Source organism: Exophiala oligosperma (genome assembly GCF_000835515.1).
Source record: "Exophiala oligosperma strain CBS 72588 unplaced genomic scaffold supercont1.9, whole genome shotgun sequence".
Taxonomy (NCBI): Eukaryota; Fungi; Ascomycota; class Eurotiomycetes; order Chaetothyriales; family Herpotrichiellaceae; genus Exophiala; species Exophiala oligosperma.
This window is the reverse complement of record NW_015622826.1, coordinates 1,401,521-1,413,934: the sequence shown is the minus strand read 5'-3', so window position 1 is coordinate 1,413,934 and position 12,414 is coordinate 1,401,521. Positions and strand designations below refer to the sequence as shown.

The window sequence follows — 12,414 nt, the reverse complement described above, 5'->3', positions numbered from 1 at the left end:
CGCATGCACGTCGCTTGACCCTCCAACTTCTTGGAGCTACAACGATAACGATTAACCTTGGAGCAACTTCCCTTGCAATGACATATTGGTTCTTAAATTCGATCTGACCTCTAGTTACGTTCTCCTATAATTCATGGCAATTGTTGTTTGATTAGACATTCAAGCCTCGTGGTGCAGTGCTGCCAGTGAAAACGACTCACCCAAGATGTCTTTGAGTCCACCTGCCTACCTCAGCTCGCTGCAGAACAACATCAGAGCACGTCCGGTAGGCAGCAATACTACCGTTGCGAACCCTGTACACACTGACGCATCTGCTAGATACCATGGGATGGCGCAGTCCGCGCTGGCAATCTCACAGATGACCAACTGAAGAAGATCAGATCAGTCGACAAGGTCAGAAAAGAGCAGAGAAAGCAAACGATTGAAAAAGATGTCAAGAGCTACAGTAAATTGCTAGTAGGCGGTAAAGATGGCGGCAGTGTGCTCGAGAAAGCGTCCAAGCGAAGCGACATAATTCAATATATCCTTGTACTTGCAACAGACCTGATCAATGGTACGTTTGGGACAATGCAGCGGAACCGTAATCGTTGACTTTCTGCAGATGCCCCTGCCCTGGCAGATGCAATACTCGATCATCCCGAACCATACAGGCCCTTTATTTCCTTTCTCACGCAGTCGGGCAATCCAGAAGACCCGATACCTCTATTTTCAGCTACATTCCTAGTCAACCTAATTGCCATTTCACTGACATCATCCTCGAAACCGACTCCACGAGACGACCAGGCGCTTTCTCAGGTCTACTCATATCTGGCAAAGCTAGTAAAGAACCAAGACAGCGGACTTCAAGACATTGGAGTTCAACACTTCTCACAATTGTTGCGGACTTCACGGTCGAAAGAGTTGTTCTGGAAACAGAAATCAGACACGGTTGATCCATTGTTTGATATCTTGCGGAAAGCTGCAGGTGCGGCAAAAGATAACGATTCGACACTATGGAGCGGGGCTACAAGTATAAGAAGCAGCGACACGAGGTTCGGGGGCGGTGTTGGGTTGCAGTTGATGTACCATGTCTTACTAGTCATCTGGCAGCTCAGTTTCGAGGGAGAGATGGTTGGTGAAGGACTTGAAAAGTATGGCTTGAAGAATGCAAATCGAGCGTCGGCTAACCTCTTAACAGGGACGAGGAAATTATTCCTTTGTATACGCAACTCCTCCGAATGTCACCAAAAGAGAAGACGACTCGTCTCTTACTTGCAACATTGAATAACCTACTTTCCTCGAACAAGGACACGTTGATTGCCATAGCGACTACTGCCAGACTACCTTCGCTTCTTAGTAACCTCTCTGGGCGACATCTCACAGATCAAGACCTGCTTGAAGATCTCGAGAACCTTAAGACCATGCTCGAAGAATACACCAAGAACCAGACAACGTTCGATGAGTACGCTGATGAAGTCAACTCCGGCCATCTACGGTGGTCACCGCCACACCGAAATCCTACGTTCTGGAGGGAGAACGCTCGCAAGATACTTGAAGACAAAAAAGGCGAGCTGCCGAAGAAGCTCGCTGAGATACTATCTAGAGGATGGGAGTCAGACAAGAAAGTGCTTGCAATCGGGTGCAACGATGTGGGGAACCTCGTCAAAGAAGTCCCAGAACACCGATCAACTTTGGAGAGACTCGGGCTCAAAGCTCGATTACTAGAGCTCATGGGTGATTCCGACGAGAGCGTTCGCTGGGAGAGTCTGAAGGCCGTTGGAGAATGGATGCGATACACCTTTGACAAATAGAGGGCTGGCTGACACCGCACTGGTTTCATGGCGCCGGGAGTTTTCAACATCAGGGACTGCAAGACTTCACACTACTCGTACCTTATCTCCCGGCTGGAGAGGCGAGAGTAGATGCAATCGACGATGGCACAAATCGCTTGTGATTATTGTAGTGCATGGGCGTCGCAAATAGGTTAGCTAGATGCTGATGAGGTGCTTTGGCGCTGTCAGTCACCCAATTTCTTCCGTTGTCTGTCTTCATAGGGAATAGAGCAGCCTCACGATAATTATCGTAATGTGACCATTCCTTGAAGGGCGAGTTGAACTACTCCGTATGCACTTGACCTACTGCTCTGTGTGGAGTACGAAGTTCAGTTTAATCTTATAGCCTTGAGCAAAGTCGGCATGAGACGCTTTCTCGGAGAAGCTAAACGGCACAGCGTCTTCACCTAAAGCAGTCGGCATAAATATACTGTACGCTAATTGCAAGTAGAATAAAACCCTCCATGCAAGGCCAATCCCAACAAGGGTCAATGGCCGTTGTTCTTCAAGAGCATTCATTGTCACAAAAAGAACCCTGGCACGGACTTGTGGCAATCCCCCCAGCTTCAGAGTCTAAAACACCAAGAACAAAGGATCGACGTAGACGGAGTACAAGTACCCATAATTACGAGTTCGTCCAGAAGAACAATCCCGAGACGCTTTCATTGTACAGTACTCGCATAGCCAGAGGCAGCGGACACGTCAGTCAGTCCGAGTGTTTTTCTGTCAGAGGCGCGTTGGCATCCAGACGGCTTCAGCGCCATTTTGAGATGTGTATTCATGTCAAAAATCAGGTGCAGACGCCATTGAACATGAATAGACAAGCTCTGGGTCAGCCGTATCCTCAACCAGTCCACGCCATTGGTTTTGGGCCAATTTTGCAATGGTAGCCTGAAGATCCCCTACGTTCCTGCATATGAATCTTCAGAAGTCCGCACCGGATAGGGTATGGCAGAACACCTGCATCGCTTCTCCCCGCAAGATTGCATCTCTGTGTAACGAGCACAGTTGGTGACCCTGCACTACAACAATCTCGCTAAAGACCTCATCTGATCAGGACGAGATGGCTTTTGTAAACAGGCCTCTCCCCTAGCCCGTCTCTATTCTCGCTCGTGCTGCTTGCAATCAGCAAGCGCCAAAGGTCGGCTAGTGCGTAATCTGCGAGGGCCCAATAAGATTGACCCTGTCGGCGCGTCTAAACCGCATCCGACTGCAAACAACTTAGCGACTCTTTTCCTACTCTCGATTAATTCTTTCCAACTCACTATCAATGCCACAGACCTCAGAACTCTTTCTCTTTGGCTCTCCACTGTCCGTACCTGGGACTATTCGCATGTGGCTGATCTGCGTGCCATACGCCAATTCGAAACATGTCGCTATTCTAGACGCCCGTCAAAGCGTCAATCCACTGCGACAACCCTCCACACCAACCCCCTGATCGCTCCCACCATGGCCGACAATGCTTCCTCAAGAAGCTTCGTTTCTGTACCCCCTCCTCCGTTACCGAAAGACTATCCTCCTCTTCAACGTCCTACTTTCCCTCCGGCAGCTGTGAAACAATTTTCCCAAGGCTCTCCCGTTCGCCGCAAGCCTCTCCCTTCGAACGCCTCGCCCGTTGTACCATCACCTGCGTCACCTGAGTCTGTTGAGCAAGTACAGAGCGCGACAGTTTCCCCGGAGCAAGGAAAGACCAACGGCATCTCACGCGCTCTTGACTTTGTAGAAAAGGGGTTAGTGAACTGAATACGTGTCAAGGAGTGTATCGCGTCGCTGACCGCAACAGAACATCGAATTCTTTGACACCTTCACGGAGTCGAAAACCTGTACAGGAAACCGCGTCTCGAAGCACGACGAACGGCTCCGTACCTCGAGTATATACCGAAGACTATACAAGCTCCCCCCAGAGCAGCCACAGAGGAAGACCTTCAAATGGTTTCGCGGTAGAACCCGTGGGAGAGGACGACATGGGTCTGAAACCTGGCTCGAGGCCGCCACCTCTGCGGACGGACTCGAGCTCGTCAACAAAATCATTAACGGTCGTTGATGCGAAGAAACCTCAAACGCCAGGATCCAAGTTCACTTCCTTTTTCAGCCGCAAACCTGCCGCGTCCCCCAGCACTGAATCTTCAGTGACCGACATATCCGACCGAAAATCTCCCCTTCCATCCCCTTTCATGGGATCACCTAGTGTCTCTGTACATTCATCATCAGGATTTCCGTTCGGAAGCTCTACCTCGCGACCTCCACAATCACAACCCTCTCAAGATTCGATCGAATTTGATGGCCGCTCATATGTTCATTCGCTTTCCAATGGCGACGCGGCAAGCAAATGCCTCCAGCTGGAGGCTGAACTACGCGAGATTAGCACAGAACTGGCCAACTCCATCAAACGCGAGATGGACCTGGAAGATCTTGTTGATAGGTTGCAGAATGAAGGACCAAATGTGAGCAGGGAGATTGATCGTACCAGTGACTATTTCTCCGACTCAGGGACAAGCTCTGTGCGACCTGGAACTAGTGAAGGCAATCCAAAGGACGAAATCCAGCGGATACGACGCGAGTCAGAACAACAAAAAGCACACTTAAAGGTTGAGATGTCTAAGAAGTGGCAGAATGAGCGGTCGAGTCGGCAAGCCCTCGAGTCTCATGTCCAGATCCTGGAACAAAGGCTTTCGCAGACGCGTCGAGATCATAATCAATCGGCAGATGTGACAGCAAGAGCCAAGGAACTCGAAATGTCACTTGAGGATGCAAAACGCAGACTAATTGAGGAAAGGCAGATAAAAGAGAATTTTGAAGATCTCCTCACCGCTCTACGAGTCGAACTTGAGCAGCATCGCAATGAACGAGACAATCTTCGTGACGAAGTTGTGCCTCAACTGCGATCTCGTGTCGAAGGCCTCGAGGCAAGCCTATCTGAATCCCAGAAGTCACCCTACGATGTATCAAGAATGCAACAAGAGATCCAAAGTCTCAGGGATGAAAATGCCGCACTCCAAAGTGCAAGAGCAATGAATATGCAGTTTCAGTCCATCTCAGAAGAAGGTGAAACAGTCGAATCACCAACAAAATCATCCTTTTTTGGTGGGCGAGGTCCAGGCTTACAGCGTTCAAACACTATCCACATCAATAGGTCCAATTCGAGAGCAGGCAATCGGTCAAATTCTTTGTCCAGGTCAAACTCGATCAGCAACCGCACTGCCACCGAAAATCAGCAGCCTCTTACTGACCAGTTGAAGGATGTCACGGAGCAGAGAAATGCCTTGCACACCACCGTCAAGTACTTGTTAAGGAGACAAGAAGCTGAACGGCGGCTGTATGAGAAGCGTTTGAAGCTGATTGAGGCCGAACGAGATCGTGCGCAGTCATTGCACCATCAGAGAAAAGGAGGCTACGAACGAGAAGTTCGCACCCTTCGCTCAGAAATCAATTTGTTGCGCAAAAGAACCGACGACGCTTTGGAACAAAAATGGCAGTGTGAAAAGGGACTAGCTGGTCTCAAAATGGACTTGGACCGGAGCAAACAAGAGACTGCTAGCCTGCAAACGTTGCTCCAAGTTCGGGATGACAGCGCTCCAGAAGTACTGTCCTCGACATTGGAGGAAGCTTTGCGACGGCTGCAACAACAGCGGGAGCAAGCACGGCAGCAGGATTCCCTAGGCCAAATCAAGCAAGAGCAAGAAGTTGCTGCACAGCTGGAACTATCAGCTCAAAGATCCGAGGCATTAGCCACGCAAGTCAGAAAACAAATGCAAGCCAACTCTGATCTAAGAACTCGACTCATGGAAGCCGTTCAGAACGGTGAACAGAACCAACAAGCTTCAGCAGAGCAAATCAACGATCTCCAATCAAAACTTCGCAAGCTAGAGGACAGTATTACTGTTGCCCAGATGCAATCCGAGACAGCCGTCATGAAACACGAAGAGGAGGTTCGGGTCCTTCGAGCTAGTCACAATATCCAATTGATGCGCACAAGGTCTGGCAGAAAGACCCCTGGCCTTTTGACACCAACACCTAACTCGCCAATGTCTCCAATGTTTGCCAATTCGAGAAAGAGCCCAAGATTGGACCTGACTACTAGTGGGCCAGGCATGGCGCTCCAGGAAGCTCTGAAGACCGAATTCCTTGAAAAGAAGGTGGCAGATCTGGAGAAGGCTCTTGCAGAGGCAGAGAAGGAGATGGGAGACGTCGTGGGTCGAATGAACACGGCTCAGATCGGTGTGGCTGAGCTGGAATCCGAGAGGTGAGAATCTGTCCAACACAGTCTACGAATATGCAAGCTAACACGCTTTGATAGGGACGAAGCTCTCCGTCAAACCCGACGACTCGAAGCCGCCATCGCAGCTGAACGTGAAAAGGTCCAAACCCTTCTCGACTCCTCATACGACTACTCTTACTCGGACGACTATTAGCCTATAAAAGTGGCTTCACATCAACGATACACTCAAAACTACAAGTACATTCTTGCTTATAATCATTTACATCATCTAGCCATGACAGGCATATTTAGCGTGGAGTTGTTGGTCTAAGAAGCTTGCATGCTTCATCATTTGGAAATACCAAACAGTGTTTGAACTTTCAGCGGCCTAATTTGGCATATTTGTTACCCTTTTCAGAGGGCTTGGTTGTTCTTTGCTGCCACTACAAAACGCACGCGAGATCTCTCGCAGTGCATCGGTACATGATATACCCAGTTAATAGTATTTAGACAGACGCGATGAAGGGTGGTTACGATTACAGGAGCCTAGGGATTTGGACATAGTGGAACTTGGGGGCAGGAGGAGGGGATTGGGTGTTGCACCACTCATTGAGGATCAGGATATTGGCACTCTAGTTGTCTGGATAATACAACGATCCTCTTCGGCGTGAAGTTGGTCAAGGAGCCTTGAAGAGAGCTCTCACATCTACAGTGTATCACTTCTGATTTCACTTCTTCAGTGCAAGATATCAAGTTCTCAGGAGAGGAAGGGCTGTAAGGTTACTCCGTGCACTTGCAGTATTTCCCCACGATTTCTCCGGAGAGTTCACATGGCTTAAGGTTGTGCTACATCTGACCGGCCTCTGCAGCGCGTTGTCTACTTCTTTTCCCATCTCGATACATTTTGCCCTGTTAACAATCCTGGCACTTCGCTGGAGGGAGTGGTGTATCAAGACGCACGCTTCACCCAAACTTGTTCATTGTATGGGGACTTCACTCCGGCCGTAGCACGATATGTGGTACTGCCACTGACGACATTTACCTCCAGGACCCCCGTTCACTCTTCTTTTTTTTACTATTTGTTGTGGAGAACAAAGGCCATTTGTTCCTCTTCTTTCTACCTACACGCACTCTGCCTCTCTGTGTGGCTCTTCTTGTGTACCTACCATACCTCCTGAAGTCGTCGTAGATCAACAAATCCACCGAACGTGACCCTTCATCCCTGTTCTGACCCGGCCCAAAGACGACGACCCAAGGCGCAGACAGACAACCTACAACTTACTTTACCTTCTACACAGCAGCAGGAACGGCAGTAGCAACAGTAACAACAAGAGAGCAATGGCACCTCACCAGCAGCACCCTCTTCCACCCATCGTGTCGAACCTCGCCGATGTGTACAACTCCTACGTCTACCCTCTCCTGCCTGGCCCTCTGCAGTCCGTCTCCGCCGGTGTCGCGTCGATACTGTCCACCGGCATCGCCGCCGCGACGAGTGGAGACATCGTGTCGCTGGCCGCGTTCGTGGTGGTGCTGTACTTGACCCTGAAGATTGCGGACTACATACGGCGCAGCGTGGTCGCGTGGGTGGTGTTCGTCATCAAGATCGTCTTGGTCCTGGCGCTGATCAACTTGGCCTTTTACGTGAACAGTGTGGGCGTGCAAAAGGCCGTGGGGGACGCCGAATGGGTCGTCAATTGGCTCTGGAGCTTGTTCGAGGACAAGGTCTTGAACGGCGCGGGAGGTGATAACAAGACGGGACCGTCTGCGTATTACGGCAGCGGGAGGCAGCAGGTACCAATTACACGGCCCAAGAGCAAGTGGACTTGAAGGCGATCAACCACAACTATTGCGAACACCATGATGATGATGTCAGGCGCTGTCGAAACCTTGTGCTGGGAAAAAGAAGAAGCCATCATAAGAGGGTGTCAGGGACACAGTGCACAGAATGAATCTTGGGAAATCTGGTATCTACAATGTTGTCTCGAAATGAAAACGCCTCCAGCGCCAACGCTGTCCCCGAAATTCAACGATCAGATGCGATTGCTCAGTCTTCTTCCCAGGCCGGCTCTTGCATCTCGGCCTCTTTGGGATCCCTGGGCTCTTGTGCCTCATGGTATTGAATGGCATCGTCGATATAACTCAAAATGTCTCCAACGCTGTCTTCATCGTTTACATCGAGCTGCAGGAAGGAGACCATCGAGAAGTCGTCTATCAACCTCGCGACGGCCCGATTCAGTTGTTTGAAGGAGCCTCCGGTCATGACTTGGTCGATCTCACGTGGGTTGCCGACGTCGACGGTATGTTCGGTCGCCGTGCCTCGACCAGTATCTTCATCTTCCAGCAAATTCGCATCGGGGTCTGTAAATCGCTTCATCTCTTTCTTGGGTACTTGCTCTTTCACCAGGTCCATCTTGGACAGGATATTGACGTGAGGAAGTTCCAGCATGATCATGGCGCTCATGGCGGAGAGGGTGCCGGCGAAAAATTTAGCCTTGTCTACCACGAAAGTGGCTTCCAATAAATAGGCGGCGCATAGATTGATGTTCAATGGACCCATTCTTGACAAGTATTTGACCAGTTCCGGTAGCAAGGGAATGTGCGTGTAGAGTTCGATCTGGCCGGGCAGGTCGAAGAGGATGAGGTATTCTTCGGAGACGGGATCGAGAGCGGAAGCGAGGAAGTCGAGGTTTTGGAGGAGGAACTCGAAGCAGAAGATCAACCCTCCATTGGGACCCAGCGACATTTCCTCCATGACATCCTCGAGGGAGATCAGGTCGCGGATGTCGAGGTCGGGCTCAAAGGCGAAATCGCTGGCGGCGGGGTCGAGGTTGACGTAGAAACATGAGCGTCGGCTGTTTTGAAGATGTTGTATGAGCGCAGTACAGAAGGTCGTCTTGCCTGCACCAGCAGGGCCCATGACGAGGCAGCCAAATTTGGACATGGTGGTAGAGTTCGTGTAGAGAACGAGGCGGTGGAATGGGATTCGCAGGAAGAAAGAATTGCGCAGGCGAAGGCGCAGGCGCAGGGATTGTTTGCGCTGAAATTTTAGTGCATCTGTAGGAAGAACTATCGCCTAACGTGCTAATTGACAGAGGCTTCCTCAAGGTAGAGTGGTAAATTTGTTGTTGCTCGTGGGAATGTCCATGTGAACAGAGACCAAAAAAAAGATTCAATGTCACTCACAATACGTGGATAAGTAATGGATGACATAAGTAAGATACAGAGTACAAAGTCGGGTGGAGGGGTGGAAGACTTGGGTGCCGAGTACCTCACAGTACACTAGAATACACCAACAATCTCCCTGTGCTGTAGGTACCTAGAGTAGAGGCCACGAGTACTCCGTACCTACAAGTGCCTCTGGGTACATTTCTTAGGCATACATTTACTTTGTAGCCTTCAAATGTCTCCGATGGACTTGCATCTGCAACGGAAAAAGTCACCGTCTTATTTCCCAACAACCACCCTTGCCCTCTGCCTAGCCAGAGCGGTTGTAAGTGACGACCCGGAAATGAAAACAAAAGAGTCCCGCACTCAGTACAAAATGAAATGCATGGGGCCACTCAGATTTTCCATTTGCTGGCCACGTCTGAGCGACTGCCGAACAAACGGGCTGGTGCCGATAACGACATCGTCTTTTCTCCTCATCAATTTTCCCCCGATTTTTTTCTAGTCCAAGAGAATCTTCCCTTCTTGTTGTCAAACTAATACCACATATACCGCCAACCTCCCACTCCACTTTCTTTGCTGTTTCTCTCTCTGACTCTTTACCTCTCGCTGTTGTAGTTCATCTTCATCGTATACCATCAGACCTCAAGAGCACAGAGTCCGCACATTCAGACTGTGGTGCTGCCGAATTTCCTCGAAACTCCGCATTCATTCTCTTCCACCGTCAACCGTACATAAACCCCCTCCACCTTCAGGGCCTCCCACGCCTTGAATATCTCACAATTCACCATTTTCTAAACGTCCTCCAGTTCTCTTCCACACGTTCAAAATGGCCGGCGCCGTCAACGGAGTCGACAAGCGCGACACCTTCCTTTTCACCTCCGAATCGGTCGGCGAGGGACACCCGGACAAGATCGCGTAAGTCTTCGGTCTACTGCCATGTGGCCGAATGTGTCTTCGCTGACAAGAAGTTCAGCGATCAGGTTTCGGACGCTATTCTCGATGCCTGCTTGAGAGAAGACCCTTTCTCCAAGGTCGCCTGCGAGACCGCCACCAAGACTGGTTTGTGCCCATAAACTGCGGAAGTTGGCCTGATTCTAACCCCCCTCCATAGGCATGATCATGGTCTTTGGTGAGATCACCACAAAAGCCCATATTGACTACCAAAAGGTCATCCGTGACGCCATCAAGGACATTGGCTACGATTCATCCGACAAGGGTTTCGACTACAAGACATGCAACGTCCTCGTCGCCATCGAACAACAGTCCCCCGATATCGCCCAAGGTCTACACTACGATGAAGAGTTGGAAAAGCTGGGTGCTGGTGACCAGGGTATCATGTTCGGCTATGCTACCGACGAGACCCCAGAACTCCTGCCTTTGACCGTCATCCTGGCACACAAGCTCAACTCTGCCATGATCGAGGCCCGCAAGTCGGGTGAGCTTCCTTGGCTGCGACCAGACACGAAGACCCAAGTCACGGTCGAATACGCCCACGATGGTGGTGCCGTTGTTCCCCTAAGAGTGGACACCGTCGTCGTGTCAGCTCAACACTCGGAAGACATCTCTACCGAAGAACTACGGAAGGAGATCAAGGAGAAGATCATCAAGCGGGTTATTCCTGCCAAGTACCTCGATGACAAGACCGTTTACCACATTCAACCTTCCGGTCTCTTCATCATCGGTGGTCCTCAGGGTGATGCTGGTCTCACTGGCCGCAAGATCATTGTCGACACCTACGGTGGTTGGGGCGCTCACGGTGGCGGTGCTTTCTCTGGTAAGGATTACAGCAAGGTCGATCGATCAGCTGCCTACCTCGCCCGATGGATCGCCAAGTCCCTCGTCAAGGCTGGACTCGCTCGCCGTGCCCTCGTCCAGCTGTCCTACGCCATCGGTATCGCCGAGCCATTGTCGCTTTTCGTCGAGACTTACGGAACCAGCAGCAAGACCAGCGCCGAACTCGTCCAGATCATCCGAAACAACTTTGACCTCCGACCTGGTGTGATCGTCAAGGAATTGAACCTGACCAACCCCATCTACTGCAAGACGGCCAAGAACGGCCACTTCACCAACCAGAGCTTCACCTGGGAACAACCCAAGGAACTGAAGTTCTAAGTCGGCCCCGAAACTCAATCACGATCATTTTGAGTATGGAGAACTGCGACTGGGAGGGAGTGTATAGACAAGAATGTGTGTTACTTGCGGAGGTGAGGTCCGAGCTTCTGGTTTCAACAGACTCAGAGACGAACCTCGCCTTTCGCTCGTGGCGGCAGTCTGGACGTCTTGATGTTCAACAGATAGGAGTGGAATGTGTTTTGTGAAGTTTTGGTGGCCTCTCTAGGAAGATGACGGCCACTTGAAGAGGCGGGACGAATCTCTACCCCCCTTTTTTGATTCTAAAAAAAAGTTTTCACGGCGTGGGTTTCGTGACGATATTCAACATGTTATGATACCCCCTTGCGCGCAAGATACATCTGATGATTTTTTTATGATTTGTGGAAATCTTTCCACCTCTGGCATTGGGAATGGCGTTCAACTCGCTATGCTAGAAAGAAGAAGAAGAATACAGCAGACGATATTATGGAAGACCAGTGATATGCATTCGAGGGATGATGGCTTCAATGACTTTGCCATGACTAGTGGTCGCTGTTTAAGACGGAAAAAAAAAGACACAGAAAGAGGCATGAGACGACAAGATAAGATTGGATAGATGATGATAGCCTCAACGACAGATTCTTCTTGACGAACGAAATAGGAGTTGGTTGATGCGTGTGTGCTCACAATAACAGATCGACTCGACTCGGACGTTGCATGGACAATAAAACAACAACCTTCGTCGTGGGACGTGATGTGATGTGTCGTGTCTCTTGGTGGTTTTGTTTCTCTTGATGAGGCCTTGACTGATTTTTTTTTTGGTTTTATTTTCGTCACTGAAGGTGTCGACACCTTGATCAGGGGGTCTCGATCGGGGGGTCAAAGATACCGATGCTGATGCTGATGCCGATCAGGAGACTGGTGACCACGGAGTTACCATTTATTAGTCGACGATGAACGCCGCCGAGTGAAGGAGCTCTGACAATACGAAAAGAGTCTAAACGTCGGGGGGGGGTGTGTGAATGTTTTCATCATTGTTTTACTCGGTAGAGTACGACCGGGGAAAAAACCAAAACCAAAGGCAACCTTTTTTCATCATGCCCCACACCGACTCCTGCGACAGACTGAGCAAGGGGGGCTTGACTT

The 12,414-nt window shown here is 50.2% G+C and overlaps 5 protein-coding genes across 6 annotated transcripts; 4 read left to right on the top strand and 1 right to left on the bottom strand.

Annotated features, from left to right (window-relative positions):
- Positions 1 to 53: 53 nt before the first annotated feature.
- PV06_09071 (uncharacterized protein) lies at positions 54 to 2,071 on the top strand. Its single transcript, XM_016410480.1, has 4 exons — positions 54 to 265; positions 319 to 553; positions 602 to 1,130; positions 1,178 to 2,071. Exons 1-4 carry the CDS (start codon positions 206 to 208, stop codon positions 1,788 to 1,790), a joined length of 1,437 nt encoding a protein of 478 aa, XP_016259502.1. The 5' UTR covers positions 54 to 205; the 3' UTR covers positions 1,791 to 2,071.
- A 991-nt stretch (positions 2,072 to 3,062) lies between these two features.
- On the top strand, positions 3,063 to 6,719 carry PV06_09070 (uncharacterized protein). The gene is made up of 3 exons (XM_016410479.1): positions 3,063 to 3,541; positions 3,595 to 6,054; positions 6,109 to 6,719. The coding sequence occupies exons 1-3, from the start codon at positions 3,261 to 3,263 to the stop codon at positions 6,221 to 6,223; spliced, it is 2,856 nt and encodes a 951-aa protein (XP_016259501.1). The 5' UTR covers positions 3,063 to 3,260; the 3' UTR covers positions 6,224 to 6,719.
- Positions 6,720 to 7,347: 628 nt separating this feature from the next.
- Positions 7,348 to 8,265, top strand: PV06_09069 (uncharacterized protein; the record flags this gene model as incomplete). The annotated part of the gene is made up of 1 exon (XM_016410478.1): positions 7,348 to 8,265. One exon carries the CDS (start codon positions 7,348 to 7,350, stop codon positions 7,834 to 7,836), a length of 489 nt encoding a protein of 162 aa, XP_016259500.1. The 3' UTR covers positions 7,837 to 8,265.
- Positions 7,919 to 9,241, bottom strand: PV06_09068 (uncharacterized protein). The gene has a single exon (XM_016410477.1). It carries the CDS (start codon positions 8,948 to 8,950, stop codon positions 8,054 to 8,056), a length of 897 nt encoding a protein of 298 aa, XP_016259499.1. The 5' UTR covers positions 8,951 to 9,241; the 3' UTR covers positions 7,919 to 8,053.
- Positions 9,242 to 9,490: 249 nt separating this feature from the next.
- PV06_09067 lies at positions 9,491 to 12,010 on the top strand. Of its 2 annotated transcripts, XM_016410476.1 has the most exons (4): positions 9,491 to 9,904; positions 9,984 to 10,092; positions 10,151 to 10,236; positions 10,289 to 12,010. In XM_016410476.1, exons 2-4 carry the CDS (start codon positions 10,004 to 10,006, stop codon positions 11,287 to 11,289), a joined length of 1,176 nt encoding a protein of 391 aa, XP_016259498.1. In that variant the 5' UTR covers positions 9,491 to 9,904; positions 9,984 to 10,003; the 3' UTR covers positions 11,290 to 12,010. The 2 variants fall into 2 exon arrangements, with proteins under 2 accessions (XP_016259498.1, XP_016259497.1); XM_016410475.1 differs by having other exon boundaries at positions 9,491 to 10,092.
- Positions 12,011 to 12,414: the final 404 nt, after the last annotated feature.

Coding starts and splice junctions, on each gene's coding strand:
- PV06_09070 (XM_016410479.1), top strand. CDS start 3,261: ATGGCCGACAATGCTTCCTCAAGAAGCTTCGTTTCTGTACCCCCTCCT. Junction 3,542..3,594: donor CTTGACTTTGTAGAAAAGGG/GTTAGTGAACTG, acceptor TGACCGCAACAG/AACATCGAATTCTTTGACAC. Junction 6,055..6,108: donor GCTGAGCTGGAATCCGAGAG/GTGAGAATCTGT, acceptor ACGCTTTGATAG/GGACGAAGCTCTCCGTCAAA.
- PV06_09071 (XM_016410480.1), top strand. CDS start 206: ATGTCTTTGAGTCCACCTGCCTACCTCAGCTCGCTGCAGAACAACATC. Junction 554..601: donor TGCAACAGACCTGATCAATG/GTACGTTTGGGA, acceptor GACTTTCTGCAG/ATGCCCCTGCCCTGGCAGAT. Junction 1,131..1,177: donor GTTGGTGAAGGACTTGAAAA/GTATGGCTTGAA, acceptor ACCTCTTAACAG/GGACGAGGAAATTATTCCTT.
- PV06_09068 (XM_016410477.1), bottom strand. CDS start 8,950: ATGTCCAAATTTGGCTGCCTCGTCATGGGCCCTGCTGGTGCAGGCAAG.
- PV06_09067 (XM_016410476.1), top strand. CDS start 10,004: ATGGCCGGCGCCGTCAACGGAGTCGACAAGCGCGACACCTTCCTTTTC. Junction 10,093..10,150: donor GGACACCCGGACAAGATCGC/GTAAGTCTTCGG, acceptor CAAGAAGTTCAG/CGATCAGGTTTCGGACGCTA. Junction 10,237..10,288: donor CGAGACCGCCACCAAGACTG/GTTTGTGCCCAT, acceptor CCCCCTCCATAG/GCATGATCATGGTCTTTGGT.